This window comes from Histomonas meleagridis, assembly GCF_020186115.1.
Source record: "Histomonas meleagridis strain 2922-C6/04-10x chromosome Unknown contig_5, whole genome shotgun sequence".
Taxonomy (NCBI): Eukaryota; Parabasalia; order Tritrichomonadida; family Dientamoebidae; genus Histomonas; species Histomonas meleagridis.
Window position 1 is genome coordinate 105,703 of NW_027150892.1, and position 16,642 is coordinate 122,344.

The 16,642-nt window shown below is 27.8% G+C and overlaps 3 protein-coding genes across 3 annotated transcripts; all 3 read right to left on the minus strand.

Moving 5' to 3' along the window:
- Positions 1-63: 63 nt before the first annotated feature.
- On the minus strand, positions 64-2,154 carry GO595_006886 (Sec23/Sec24 trunk domain containing protein; the record flags this gene model as incomplete). The annotated part of the gene is made up of 1 exon (XM_067920288.1): positions 64-2,154. One exon carries the CDS (start codon positions 2,152-2,154, stop codon positions 64-66), a length of 2,091 nt encoding a protein of 696 aa, XP_067772928.1.
- A 3,208-nt stretch (positions 2,155-5,362) lies between these two features.
- On the minus strand, positions 5,363-5,941 carry GO595_006887 (uncharacterized protein; the record flags this gene model as incomplete). The annotated part of the gene is made up of 1 exon (XM_067920289.1): positions 5,363-5,941. The coding sequence occupies one exon, from the start codon at positions 5,939-5,941 to the stop codon at positions 5,363-5,365; it is 579 nt and encodes a 192-aa protein (XP_067772929.1).
- Positions 5,942-16,047: 10,106 nt separating this feature from the next.
- Positions 16,048-16,392, minus strand: GO595_006888 (uncharacterized protein; the record flags this gene model as incomplete). Its single annotated transcript, XM_067920290.1, has 1 exon — positions 16,048-16,392. The coding sequence occupies one exon, from the start codon at positions 16,390-16,392 to the stop codon at positions 16,048-16,050; it is 345 nt and encodes a 114-aa protein (XP_067772930.1).
- Between the last annotated feature and the right edge of the window lie 250 nt (positions 16,393-16,642).

Consider the following 16,642-nt stretch of genomic DNA (forward strand, 5'->3'; position numbering starts at 1 on the left):
ATGCGCGACTCTGTAATCAAATATTAGGCTGAATAAAACATAAAGAATTAATATTTATTTAATTCAAATGAGAACGTTTGTCTGTCCGATGAAAGGTCCCACATCACTACCGCAAGCCTTTGAGCAGTCCACCAAGAACTCAGCGAACAAAGCCTCTTTTTCACTTCCTGGCGGGATAATTTCCACTGGTAAATATTTACCACTTAAATTATAACATTCTGCTATTTTCTCGTTAATAATCTTATTTTCATTTGTTTCCAACTTTGGTATATTATTTAAATCCAATTGGTCCACAGCCCCCACCCCGAAAGCGGCCGTTAAGTACTGTGGGGTAGCCCCGGGGCTTATCCAGATGTAAACCTTTGAAACCGTGTGAACCAAAAAACAATTTCCTTCAGCAAATGACTGTTGATTTAAAGGCAATTGTTTTAAGTTATTAATATTATCTAATACGTACATTTCAGGGTACAAATATAACATTGTATCGATTAAAGACATTGATTGTAACTTTATAATGTCTTGAATTTTTTGGTCATTTTCATTCACGTTTACGTTCCTTAAACTTTTGCTACATAACAAAGAATGAACTAAGTATGGAAGTGTTGGGAACTTAACTCCGCCGGAGCAAATCGAGTTAAATTCTTTCCGAATGAATTGCGCCGCTTCATCTTGTTTCGTCTTTAATGCAATTGTTGAAGAACGCTTTGCTAATAACACTGCTAACGCTGCTTCGTCAATAGAGTTGCGGACTTCTTGCGGCTTATCACTCGTAGGAACTTCGAACGTGAATATGCGTATCATTCGCTGTTTGTTCTCATTCGTCCATAAGAACGCTGCTTGGAATAATGCTGTCGGACTTTTGAAGTTTTGGTCTAACATGAGATTAAATAACATCGAATTGTTGGTGGATGAAATGGGGAAATATACTGTCTTGCTACTGATGGAGCAGTTGCATGAAATGGATGTGATGTTAATCCCAGTTTTACAGCGTAAGCGCATTGACGCATCCCATAAATAGTTCTTGGAAATTGTATCAAATAAATCAGCATGTAACGTTTGTGGATCAAATGTTCGATAATAATGGATGTCGCCATTAGTAAGTCGTGGTAATAACCCTAATATACTTAAATGACTCTCTTTTTGGGTAAGTGATGGTAAGAAAAATAAATGTGTCGAAATTCGATTACGATTAAGCTTAAATCCGATATCACGAATTAACGTCTCCTTTTGAGCATCATTGATGTTAACCGTCGGGAAACCGCAAAAACCGCTGATGATGATGCCTCCATATGAAAGAAGAGCTAATGATGCAACATTAAGTGCAGATGCTAAACAATGGCCTGGCTGTGGTGGATTAGTCTTGACGTCTTGAAGGATTTCATTTATAATTGTAATGAAACTATCTTTACATTCAGATATTGGCGCAAATGAACCAGTAGGAACAACAGGATCACTAAGATCTGCAACAATAACTGTGGAACTTCGTTTAAAGTCATAGAGTGTAACTTTATGTGAAACGGTCATTAATCCGATTAAGACATATGGTGGAATTGTATCAACAAGTGCTTTCAGAGATTCAAGAAATTGGATGGAAAAGCCAGTGGAAACAGCTTCGGCTGAAATATCAACTAAAAAGAAATAAACAGGTTGTGCATTTGGCGCAATTCGAGAAATAAAACCGCGTGGAGCAATCATATCATAAACACAATTACTAAGTTCGGGTATATTAAACATTGGTGCTTGATCTTTAGATTTAGATTTTGTTGTAGCACCACAAAATGGGCATGTGAAAGCCAAGCCATCAGGTAATATCCTAGAATATGGGCTTAAGTAAGAATAACAATTTGCACATCTTTGGATTTGACTTTGTGAATAATCAATACATGGAATTCCAACAACATTTGCTGGATTAACAATTATACCTAACGGTATTTTTGCTGATAATTCTGTTGCTTTAGACGCAGGGAAAACGCTAACAGTGGGCCTGAAATATGAAGGCAGATTATTTGGTTTTAACACTTTTGGATTTGCCCAAGGAAAGATTGGCTGAGTCGGCGTTGGCGCGGGCGCATGTTGCATCGTCGGAGTGCTCGCTGCTTGTGCACCCTGGTACAGTTGCGCTTGCTCAGGGATCACATACTTATGTGTGCTCATTGTAAACTGACACTTTTTGATTCAAACATCTTCTCAAAAGTGAAAAAACAGCAAATTTTTGAGTGCCGCGTTTGAGGAGAAAATACAATTGGAAAAGGTGATGTGCCTAATATTACTTCTTTGTTCATAGTGAGGGTGCGCTGTCAACGTCTATTTCCTTGTTCTTGCGCCTGATTACGAAAACAGTAACAACTGCGATGACAATAACTGCAACAACAGCAATCACATTGCCGGCAATGGCGCCTCCGCCCAATGAGTTGCCTTCGCCCTGTTACATCTGTTTTTACTTCAGTGGCTTCTGTTGTTACTTAAGATGTTATATCTATAGTTACTTCAGTGGCTTCTGTTACAACTTCTGTTGTAACTTCAGTGGCTTCTGTTGTCACTTCTGGTGGTGTGTAGTTAATGACATATTCGATGGGGGCTGTGGGATGCGTGTGCGTTTATACGCGCTTTTCATAATAAACTATTCAAATACACTTTTTTAAATGAACGCCGAATTCCAATTTTTTTTTTATTTTTATTTTTTCTAGACTTCAAACTTAATGATTTTTGATAAATTAATATATAATATAGCTTATATAAAGTAATAAAATAATTTAATATTAAATCTTCAAAAAATTAATTCTAAAATAAGATAAGGTCAATTTAAAAAAATATTTTTATTTTAAGATTCCGACAGCATTAATCAAATCTACACATTCAAAAACATATATCTATGATGTTTTTTTGAATTTAAATATCTTGTATTCATGGGATGAAATAATATCTTTTAAAAAATCGAGTATTCAATTATAACGTTAGAAACAGAGTAAATAAGAACAACTCATTAAAAAAAATTTGAAATACGATATTTGTTTCAAAAGTGATTTTTTGTTCGTAATAAAAATATATCCATTAAAAATGATAAACTAATGATTTTATTATTAATATATGGATAAATATCAATAATTATTGAGTATATCTAGGATTGTCAACGGGAGAAAAAAAATGACATTTGGGAGAAAAAAAATTCTTGCTTGGGAGAAACATTAGAATCGGTTTTGAAATACGTTTTGAATAACCGGTTTTATTGAATACCCTTGTTTCTCTCCAATTCGCTGTATTCAATTTTCTTGACACATAAATTGAATAAAAAACCGTTTTCATCCATATTTCCTGCAAGCATTTTTTTTTTGCTGATTACAAATGTCTGGATTTGTACGGGTTAATGGACCTCTGTATTTAACCGCGTTGCCCTCATGTCATTTTTTTAAGAATCATTTCTTTCAAATTATTCATATTTTTGTTTTTAACCTAAAAAAGGTCAAGAGACAAATTTTAAGCCAATGATGACTTTTAGATACAACATAAGGGAACATAAAGCCACTCAACAAAAAAAATGAAATTTGCAAAAATAAATTATTCGTTTGATCATTCAATTCTTCAATATTTTTAATGATCAACATTCCCTACAGTATCATGCAATTGTTCTTCAAGTTATAACAATCTTTGACTTTTTGCATGTGATAATTTGAGATTTCACTAAATCATAATTTGGGATTACACTCTGAGCATTTTCATTCATATAGCTTCCTCATTTCTTTTGTAGTCGAAAGACAAACAGGAATAATGAATTTTTTATTCATCATAAATGGACCATGATTCTGTGATTGTATGCATTTGTAAGTGTTCCCAAGCTGCCAGTAAGTGCTTAATTGCCATTTCTTTGTTAAAGACCGTATTTGGATTTTCTTGAAATGTTTTTTTATAGAGTCTTCTGGCTGTTGATTTTAAGCAGCCAAACACCAATCTATCGAGGGGCTGCAGGCAATCTGTTAGTCCAGCTGGTATGAAAATCAAATCAATGTTTAATCGATTTGCAAGATCTTTGATCTTTTCCGTCTCGTGAGATTTGTAATGATCAATTATGAGGTGTATCTTATCGTTGTCGCCGAAATGCTTGCGAAGAAATGTTAAATAATCTTGAAATGTGCTATCTGTAGTCCATCCGCTCTTTTATCTACCGGACATGTGATATGAAATGTCACCTAAATTTCTTTCTGTTCTCTCAGTTGTGCCCTTTGCAATGATAAACAAAGACAACTTAGTTCCATCGGCCTTTATTCCAGCCAATACAGTAACAGATTGCTTCGGATTTCCCTTAAAAAAAACTTTCACATTATCTGATCCTTTCTCGGACCATGTTAAAATTCCACCTGGAAAGCTCTTCCAGCTTGTCTCATCAGCATTCACTATTCTTGAGCGATCAGTGGTCTCATCAAGATTTCGAATTTTCTCAATAAATTTATTCTTGTCATCTTCTGGTGTTACAGGTTCCCTTTTTAAATGAGGTTTCCTCGAAGATATGTGGTTTCTCTTTTTGAAATTATGGATAAAGCATTTGCTAATCAAAAATTCTTTTTCAAACATTTTTTCATTTTGATTGTTCTTTTCAAGGTATGCTTGATATGCAATATCTGCAAAATCTTCGTCATTTAAGTAGAATCCTTGGGAGATAAAATTAGTGAAAATATAATCTTTGATTGCAGCTTCTTCGTCATCAGTAAATATTCTATGCCCAATCCCATGGTTATTCAACCACGGCCTCCAATTGTTGTTAATAGACATTTGTTTCTTTCAATATTTTAAAGTGGATTCTGGAATATTTGATAATTTTAATAATTTATAAATTGATAGCTTTCCATTCATGAGTTCATCTATCACGATTTGAATCTTCTTTCTCGAATCTTTTCTCGTGTAATCATTATGGGGTTCTCCCTGAAAGACATTTCTAATTTGCATTGGCAAAATGACATGGCCAGGCCGTTTGCAAATAATTTTGTATGGGCGTTGAAAATTTGTATAAGGCGAATTGGAAAGAAATGAGCGTAACTCTGCCAGTGAAGATGATTAAAGCCTAAAAACAGCGATTCTAGAAACTAGAAAGAAAAAGCTTTGCTTTTTCTAGGGCTTTCTCTGTTTTTGTTCTAAGATCTGATCGAACCTTTTGAAGCCTCGAAAATGCTCGTTCTGCTGCGGCTTCAGTGGATTGTATCAATAAGATCTGCTGTCCGATCCTTGCGAATGGTTACCAACTTTCAATTGTATACAATACATCAAAATATCCATAAGACGAAGTCTTACTGCTTGGATAAAATGGAAGCTGATTGCCACTCAATGTGAACCAATCAATAAACTTGCATGAAACTTTTTCGATATTATCATCTTAATAATTATGCATGTGACAAATCTTCGTCATTCGCTCCAACAAACTTTGTAATGAAACATCTGCTTCAACGTTTGAATTTTCGAGGTTTTCATCTAGTACAGCAAAATAATCGAATTCTTTTTCTTCTTGGGCCTCTTCTTCCTCTTGTACTTCAATAGGTTCAATTTCACCTCCGGTTATCATTCCATCAAATACTAAATTCTCGTCGATTTCAATTTGATTATAATCTTCTTCTAATTGCTCATTAAATTGTTTAGTGCTATTAAGTGACATCTTGTCGTTTTGTTCAAGTTTAAGTTTTTGATTTAAGTTACTAGTATCCACATTTCTTTGGGCAACTTCGACTTCTTTTGCATATTCTCTTCCTTGTAACGTGAGATAAAATGAAAGTTTAATCAATCGATAATCTCTCGTCGTTTGCAATCTTCTGATAATTTTATTATTAATATGATCATAATCAAATGTCGTATTATAATAATTATTGATTTCAGAATGAAAATCAGGCAAACTAAGAATAAGTGGATAGATGTTTGACGCAGGGAAATGATCTTTTTCAATTGTTTTTATTAGTTTCATGAAAAATAATAATAAAAGAGTTGTATTTGAAATTACATCTATGAGCATGAACTTGATGAAGCTTAAATCATCATCACTATTAAACAGATTTGTTTTATTTAATATTTGTTTGATTTTACCAATCTTACGGATTCCCCATTCACAAATCTCAAATGTATTAAACCATCTTGTTGGACAAAATCCGGGACATACTTCTCGCAAAGTTGAACTGATTAATAATAATCGAAAAATTTTCGAAAATCTCGAAATATAATCTCGAATCATTGACAAATTGTCCAATTGAAATGTGTCTTTGATACCTAATGCTATTGTATGTGAAATACATGGGAAAAAAATAATTGGATAATTGTTCTCATGCATTGATGTAAATCGAAATGAATTTTGTGATTTCGGATCAATGGCAGATTTTTGTACTGATAGGTTGTCCGCAGTGCTCGATCCAATTGCAACGTTGTATAATTCTAATTGATCAATAATATTGATAACAACATCTTTATAGTTCTGTAAGTTCCCAATAAAATTCCTATTTGCTGAAATTATTAGTGGTTTTAGGTCTAATGCTATAGGGTTTGAAACTATTGCTATTAAATATAAAACGCCATGATTCATCCCAGCATCAATCACTAAAGAATTAAGAGGAAACAAAGAATACCCTCGAAGTGTGGCCTTTTTGTTGGTTTTCGCATATTGGCAGAAGTTTTTTCTCAGTGTGTTTTTTGAGTTGAATGAAAATAATGATTCGATTTCTGCGTTTGGATTACTTTGGCCCAGCTGAATACACATCCTAATGAAATCATACATTTGAGGACTTGATGCAGCATTGATTGAAAGATCTAGACTTGCGATTAAAAAGTAGAATTGAACATCTATATGTTTGGAAATTTTCGTTATGCCAAAATAATTTTCAAGAGGGGAATCATAGACATGTTTGTGTTGTGTTGGCTTGGGGTGATCAGTCCTCATTTTGTATGAACATTGAATAACTTTGCCATAAATATTTTTGGTATATCTACATTGGTAATAAGTATGCTTTCTATCAGAATTGATATGGGTGATCATGAAGCCAGGAGGACAAAAAGATTTCATATAAAATTGCTATGATTCAGATGGATCTTCAACAATAAAAATATGATTTCGGTTTATCTCAATTATTTCCAGGTTTTTGACAGCTCAAATAAACGGTTATCTCCCGGAAGAAAAAATGGGAGAAAAGTGGGAGAAAAAGTGGGAGATCCTCAGAAATAGTGGGAGAACAAAATCTAATTCAAATGCCACGTATCAATTTTGAATGAAGAGAGCGAAGAATTCTCCCACTTTTCTTCCACTTTTCCCCACTTTTCTCCCATAATTGAAATCCAACTCCGATACGGTGAGCTATCGTACTCGCAGAACGATCAATTTCCTATGAATACGAGGCGACCGTTAGAATCGAAAGGAAAAATTTGGAAAGAAAAAAGACACTTTTCACTAGAGTACGTTAATACTAAACGATTAATGATCATACAAAAATTCCTTTTCGTTTCTACCATTTCTTACATCTATTTGAAGTGGAGCGGGAGAAAAAACTACAAATGGGAGAAATTTGACAACCCTAGTATATCAAAGTTTTATTAATTTTATCAAATTAACTTTTGTTACCTCAATTTGAGTAGACACCATCTAGATAAACTACTTATAATTGAGAAGCATCATTATAAATATGAAATTAACTCCTGAAGAGTAATTTGAATATATTTTAACACGAATTGAGTGAAGTATTCAATTCCGTACCATAACCTATGTAATTAATTAACAATTCATTTGACAATTTTATCATTAAATTTTATTTGAAGATACCTAAAATTGAAACCAATCAATTATATCTGTTCATAGAACAAAAAAAATTTATAGGGAGACCGATCGAAATGATTTAAATTTATCAAGTGAAGTATTCAATTGTGAACGATAGACGACATTTTATAAGACAAAAAATATTTTCGACAGGTAATATATTTTAGGAGGTACCATTAACGTCATTCACAAGACGGGGTGGCCTGTCGAAAAATTATTTTATTTCTCGAACGTCCTCGAATAACGGTCTCTCTCCGGAGAAAAGGATAACTCAAACCTTCACTTTTGATACACTTTATACTGATCACCTGTCTACGCCCTTTATTAAAAAAAGTGCTCCGCTGAGTCGGGCTATGGCAGGTTTGTGATAAATGCACTCATTCGCCATTAAAGCTCTCTTTGGGGGAGGGGGTATTTTGGTTAAAAGAAAAAGAAAAAAAGAAAAAAGTTCTCAATCACCCATTGAGTGAACAAACTTTGTTATTATCAATAATGTGCTGAGTCGAAAAGAAAAAATAATATAACCAGAAACATCGAAAAACAATTATCTATAAAATCAATTGAATGGTTTACTCAGACGTTAATATTTCATGAGCGATAACAGAACGTTAAGAATAAATAATATAATTCAACAAGTCATCCCATCTTGCGGAGATCGTTAATGGTACCTCTCAAGTAATATTACCTTCACTTCTCCTCGAAACGGGAACCTATCACCCCAGTCTTTTAATAGATCCACCAATATTGATTTACTAGGATTCATTTCGGTACTCTCCAACCTAATGGGAGAATTTGAATACCTTCCTTTCAAAAAGTGGAAATGCCTTTCAATTATGCGTGATTTTTTGAATAGCATTGAAAAATTCCCATTCATAATATTTTTGTGAGAAAATATTCCTTCTCAAATTTGATTTCTATGTTCTACATTTTTTTTTTTTTTTTTTTCTGAAAATTTATAAAATGTCACCAAATAGATTTTTACTTTGAACGGTCGCCACCAAAAAAATATTGCTTTGTTGATAAATCAGTACACATTCATAATTTTGATCTGTAAACCAAAAAACATATATAATAATTAATGCTTTTTGTTAAATATTAAAATATTCGAATTTTTTTTTATTATAGATAATCATTTTCACTTAAAAATTAAATAGTTGAAAAATATCTTTATCACATTTATTAAAATTATATGATATATTAAAAGTTTCATTAATTTTGATTTATATTCAGTTAATATTGAGATTTATTCATTTTAAAATCAATTCTCAAGATTTTTATTCAAAAACAACATAAAGAATAATAAATAAACATGAATTAACTATAGCATTCATTAATGAACATGAGTAGGTATATATACAAACACAAATGAATTTGAATTAACATAAGTAAACATGAAGAATCATGAGTGAATAAGCTACAAGATATAATAGATCAAATGAAATAACAATATTATTTGAATTCATTTAAAGTAATTTTCGATTCAATACTGTATAAAGTTTATTCAAACTAAGTGTCCTTACTTTATTGTGAATAAATAGAATAATTAAAATCCCTCCTTACTATTATTCGAATGAAATACAACACGAAAAATCGCATGGTTTTAACATATATGAACATAATACAATATGAGATAAAATATTTTGGAGAAATTGACATCGCTGATTTTGGTATTATAATTTCATGTAATAATATTCTATAAAATAAGTTATTCTATTGTAATAAAGAGAATTAGGTATTTCAACATTTATTATTTGGCTGTGTTCATAAAAAACAAGATTTATTAATGACATTTGTATATAAAATTATAATTTTATTAGCTTATTTTATTCCTTTAATCATTTATAATAATATTAACATGTTAATGAATATCTATAAAGCTCCATTTACGATTCCATAATCGTAAAAGACTAGTTTTTACAAACAATTTTGGTAATACTAAAATTTTCCTTGAGAAATAATATATTATTCCAAGATTATTTAAATATAAATATCATATAATAAGTATTATGCAAATCTCCTAGCTATTTTCTTTAATATATATCATCCGGCACATAAACACATATAACACTCATACCACATGCAAGGAGAAAACACATAATTAAAATGAATAAGCATAAATAAGCTTAATTTAACAAGATAAAAAAAGAATGGAATATATTAATTTTTTGATAAGCATGAAATAGCATCATCAAATATAGAATAAAAATGAATAAAGTTGAGATAACATAAAGAACTGGGGGGAAAAAAAGTTAACATAGGATAACATTAAAAAAACACTTAATATACATGTCCATTAACAAATATAACATAGCATGAATTAAATTAATAAATGTGAGTATATATGATTTTTAAATATGAATATTATATTAATTTGTTTATTATAATAAATTATGACTTCTCTACCTTAATTTAGTCTCTCTCTTATGATTTAAATAATGAAATTTTTTCAAATATTCTAAGTTATCTTGATCTATCAATGAACAAAATGTATAAATTTAATATAATTATATGAATTATTATGATACCTAACTTAAAAAAAAATTCTTTATATTATGCATAAGAAATAGTAGTAACTCGAAATGTAATAAAAGTAATTGTACTTAATGAATTTGAAATAAAATATATAAGAGAGCGTAGATTTCATTCATTATTATAGAGGGGAAACTATAAAAATATTTAGAAATGATTTTTTTCGGAAAATTATATTTATGCTACAATTATGAAAAATTGTAAATTACAATTATTTTTCTGGATCAAGGTTCGTGAAATCACCTATAAAAAATCTTTAATAATGTTAAATTTCAATGGATATATATATATAAGTGATTTATAATTACAAAGAAGACTTTTAAGATCTAAAATAAAAATGTTTTCATGTTGAACTATTTCAAGATTAATATACTGTTTATTAATGATTATTAATTATAACTATGATTAAAAAATGAACTAATTGTAATCATATCAAAAAATGATCGATAAATTCATATTTCCCATAAAATCAATTAGCATTATGACAATAACTTTATACACTTATTTTCTTGGTAACTTTAGAAATATTATAAGATATACATTCATGTACATATAAGACTCTGAATAAGTTGAATCCCCCGTGTTTTTTGGTAAGATTTTAAAAAAGATTATTATCAAATTAAAAATTATATCAATTTTTGTCATTAAAAATTATATATTTCATTAGATTTATATTTCAAAAAAATATTCTAACATTTTTTTAAAAATAGAATAGATTATTTCACTATTTTTTTCATACAAAAATGAAAAATTTACCAGATAAAATAATATTATCGCTCATAAATGAATGTGTGTAATAATTAATTCTTCAAAAAAAATGTTCACTTTTTGAATAAATGTTTGGAATTAACTGCTTTTTACGCAGAATTTTCTGTATAAATATTGAATTATCATTCAATAATTGAATGAACATCATTTTACCGAAAATTATTATATTTTTTTTCAAGATTGCAATATGTTTGGTTGGACAAAATTCGAGTGATTAAATATGTATACATTACTAAACATGAGAAATGTGATTGAAATCTGAAATCAGAAAAATTTATAAATTTAATTATTCCTAAAAAATCCGATTTTTTTATGTTTATAATAATATTTTATCGAAGTTTTTAACATATGTCAAGTTTATTAATGAGCTATATTAATGAATTTATTTGATTTTTAAAAATTGATATGATTTTTTTGACATCAAATTAATGTAAAAAATTAATAGGACTAAAGTGTATATAATACATTAAGGTTTACCACGATATAGGATTGATTAATGACGATCTTTTTCGAAAATTAAATTTTCAAAATTTCGAAATTTGTAACAAAAAAATTTAAACAAAACAAAATCTAAACAATATAACAAGATATGTTATCAAATAAAGATAATATATACAGATTTTTAAAAAATTAAATTTTCAAAATTTCGAAATTTGTAACAAAAAATTTAAACAAAACAAAATCTAAACAATATAACAAGATATGTTATCAAATAAAGATAATATATACAGATTTTTAAAAAAAAAAATTTACAAAATTTCGAAATTTTGTAACAAAAAAATTTAAACAAAACAAAAATCTAAACAATATAACAAGATATGTTATCAAATAAAGATAATATATACAGATTTTTAAAAAATTAAATTTTCAAAATTTCGAAATTTGTAACAAAAAATTTAAACAAATCAATATTTAAATAATATAATAAAATATGTCATCAAATAAAGATAATATATACATATTTTTCAAAAATTAAATTTTCGAAATTTCGAAATTTGTAACATAAATCTTCACAAATCGATATTTAAATAACATAATAAAATATCATTTATATTTCTATCCTCAATTTTCTAGAAATAAAAAAATGATCATAACAATCGAAGATATGAATTTTTTACTTATTCCAACTTTTCTTCTTCTTCATCGCAATCAATTACTTTTGTAAACTTTGTGTCTGCAATTAATTGAACGGCGGCCCTAAACATTTGATCCTTATTGTGAATAACATTCCATCTCCACATGAACTCTGATATATGTTCATTGACTTTATTTTCTGGGATTCCTTCATATCTTTTATTAATTTTTTTTAGTTCCCTCCAAAGTCTTTCTATCATTTGAGTGTGCGCTTTAGTTTCAGGATCAACAAAATTACATGAATGATTAACAGTTTCATGCTCGTAATCATTGTCATCATCAAGAAAGTCATACGCTTTCCAGCAATCAGAAATTTTTTTTTGTTTCAGGTAATATATGATTACGAATCTCTTCTTCTAATGTTTCTCTTGTTCGATCAGGTACAACAAGACAAAAGAATTGTCTATCTTCCACACAAATTCCCCCAAAGATCCACACTTGATTTAAACATCGTCCAACATTATATTTTCTTCGACACATTAAAGTTTCATCTATTTGAACAGTTTTATCAGGACCGCCAACAACAAGACCTTCTAAAGATAAAACATATGCATCACATGCATTTCTAAATAAAGTAAAATAATAAGTTACTGTGTTTCTGCTCACTCCTACTTCTCTCGCAGTATCTTTACATGAATATTTATATACCCAACAATATAATAAATAAAAAAATCTTAGAAAGTGATATTTTTGCTGAGTAAAAAAATACTTCCATATAAAAATACTTTTTTGATTTGTGGCATCTTGTGCATATCCATTTGTATCCAAATCCTTTTGAAGAATCTCTGTAGATCTGCATATCGAAATTACATTCTTCACACATCATTTGATTATAAATAACTCCATTCTGTAATGCGAATTGAATAGCTGCGTCTTCATTCGTAAAAAGCCAAAAATAAGAGAGAGTATTATCGATAAACGGGAAAGATAATTGTTGAGGCTGATTGTAATTCATAATAACAAATAAATATTAAACGCATAATGCATACAATATTGAATTATTATTAATATGAATAATAAATAAAAGCGTATACATAAAAAGAAAATTAATTTATTAGTTTAAGTCGATAATAATCAAATATTATAATCAGCAAAATCAATTAATTCATATAATATTTCATAAATAGCTCAATAAATCAAATATAATATATTTCATTTAAATCCAATTAAATTTTATAAAAATAATTTGTTTAAATATATTTGTAATCGAATAAATTATGATCATTGATATCTAGACATTTAGCTCATAAAAAAATTAATAATATAATTTCATAATATAGAATGAATGGATTTTAATATATATCAAAAAATATATGAGGGTCAATTTTAATTGACTCACATATCTCTACATCAAATGAATAAATAATATTTTGAATAATATTATTTTATTATATAAGATGTGTGTATTAATAAACTAGAATTAAAGTTTTTAAACTTTTATTTGATAATGAAAAAAATTTGTTTGAAATTTTGGTGATGACCAAAATTTCATTGAGAAAGTTTGAAAAAATCATGGTTGAATTTATGTCAATTTTATAATTAAATATCTCATCCTCATTTATTTAGAATATAAAATCATGTATGTAGTATTAAATAATCTAGTTAGAGAAAATTATATATGCATAAGAAATTTAAAAATGATTTGTAAAAAATGCAAAAAAAGTGAATTTATCATACTTATTCCGATATACTAATGAAATGGACGACAGTAACTTAATTGAGTCATTTACATAGATCCTTCCAAAATATTCATATGCAAGTACAAAAAACATATTATTTAAATATTAGGCAATACATAAAATATATTTAAAAGTTTTCAAGTATGCTTTGTACTATATGGAATATGTTCGAAAGCTGATCCCATATAAATTAACTGTTGTTAGAAGAAATGAAATGGTACAACATTCAAATGAATTTTTGAGAAATATTGATGAAAGTTAGAAAGAAGTTTTTTTATTTATATTATAACAAATGAAAGTCTAATGTTATATTTAAAGTATGAAAGTTATTAAATTATGTTGTCAGCTAATAAAGTTCTCATCCGTAACTCAATGTTAATTTTATATAACAATTTATGTTTGCAACTCTACTTGATGAAAATACCCTTTTATTTCACATTATAACTGCAGTTATTTCACTTGTTTGAGTAAATAGTCATAAATTATCTAAAAATATAATCATTTAAGAGAATTTCTTATACAAAAATCGATACATTAACTTTAAGGTGTTTTATATAAATTCAATTATATTATGATAAAATAAGATATTTATATATTCATAAAATCGAAATATATATTATTGATATATGAATAGGGGGTAAATATAAATTGATCTAAATACCCTAATTTCTGGTTAGTAAGAAAAAAGTTTTAAAATATTATCTTATTATGTAGAATATGTATATTGACATTTAATGCATCAGCATATTATAGTTTTATTTATATATAATTTATTAAAAAAAAAAAAAAAATTGGGTTATTATTCGGCAAAGCTTACAATAAAAACAAGCCTCATAATATATTGTAAATTACATAGTCAATATGTTTACGAATGTAAATATTCATATTCTTATGTTATTTATGGTGTTCAAATGTGTTTTCATATGTTATTTGATATTCTTATGAAATATATATGTTTTCCTGTTCATTTGCTTTTTTCTATTATATACAATATATAATAAACCAAAATCAAATGAAGAGAACATAATGAAACATAAAAAAATGATAAATTATTATATATATTAATTGCTATTTATTAATCATTATTTTACATAAGTAATTATAGGGGATACTGTTTAAGAAATAGAAGAACTTTCTTTTAATGAACAAAGTGCATTAACAACAGTATAAGTATCTAATTCTGTAATTTTCATTGATGGAACTTCATTTGACGAATGTTATAACTTGAAATCTATTGATATTGATAAACAAAATGGATTTTCATGGAATTATTAAGTGTAAAATGTCACACAATTCATAGAAAAATATAAAAAATTTCACTATATGTTATTATGACATGTATTATGAATAACATGGAGATAATACATTGAAAATAAACAATGAACAACAAATCAAACATGAAAAAAAAAACATGAATAAACATGAATCAACATATTAAATCATGAGATAATATGAAAAAACATTAATAAATATGATATAACATGAGATAACATAGAAAATCATGAGATAACATTCAAAATTAATTTATAAACATTATATAACACGAATAAATATGAAATTATGTGAACAAACATAAAAAATTATTAATACAAATGAGATAATATGAAAAAAGTTTTATAATGAGAAAAAACATGAATAAGCACAAGATAAGATAGAACAACATGAATGAACATGATAAAACATTTGATAATATGAAAAAGCATGAATAAACAAGTGAAAATACACAAATTTGATGAAGCTTTATGCATGTACATAACATAAATTTATGTTAGGCTATCATTATATTATTTTCTCATACAATTCCATAATTAATATATCAAAAATAATATTTTTTTATTCAATATTAGAATAATTCTGATCAAAACACATGTTTTCAATCAACAATATACATTTTAAAATAATCTGTTGTATTCCTACATGCAAATATTTTGATGAAATTTTTGGATTATAATGGCATTTTTTTTAGCAAAAATGGCATTTTTATCAAAAAAAATCGAATAATATATTTTTTAAATAGCTAAATTATTATATGGTAATAACATAAAACATTATAAAAACATTAAATAATATAAAATAATATTAAAATTTTTAAAATATATTTAAAAAATTATTTAATTATTAAAAAAATTAAATAAATCGATTGAAGTTCTTACACTTAATCTAGATTTATTCATCATCATACCAGCATCGATTACCTCCATACCAGGCTGATTTAAGAATAACATAGGCCCATTCATTTGCCTCAAACCATACTGGATCTTTTGGTTGAATTCTTTGGCCATGTCCTGGTCTACATGAAACTCTGTGTCTCTTTGACGGATGGTAATAAAATGCATAAACATTACCGGAATCAACACCTGTAATAAATCTACCACCTCCATTTGTTGGAATTTCATTTTTTGCTGTTAGCAAGAAACCTACTATTTTGCTGATTTGATCTATTAATTCGTTGAAATCAAGATCTCCTTTAACATTAACTAAAAGTCCTGGCTTAGCACTGTTTTTCCTCATTATTTTCTGTTGATTGTCTGGCAACAATGATAATAGGGATCAAGAAAAACATTTGAACAATTGAATTTTAAATTTGCCAAAGATGGCATTTATTTTTATACATGTTTTACCTTCTTCCTATTTTCACATGCTGTAACTTTATTCTCGAAAATGATACTCTTAAAGTCTTTAATGTTTCAACTATTACACGAGATGATATTGAAACCATTGGTCATTTTTCAAAACTGCAAATTGGGAGCAATGTATTTGT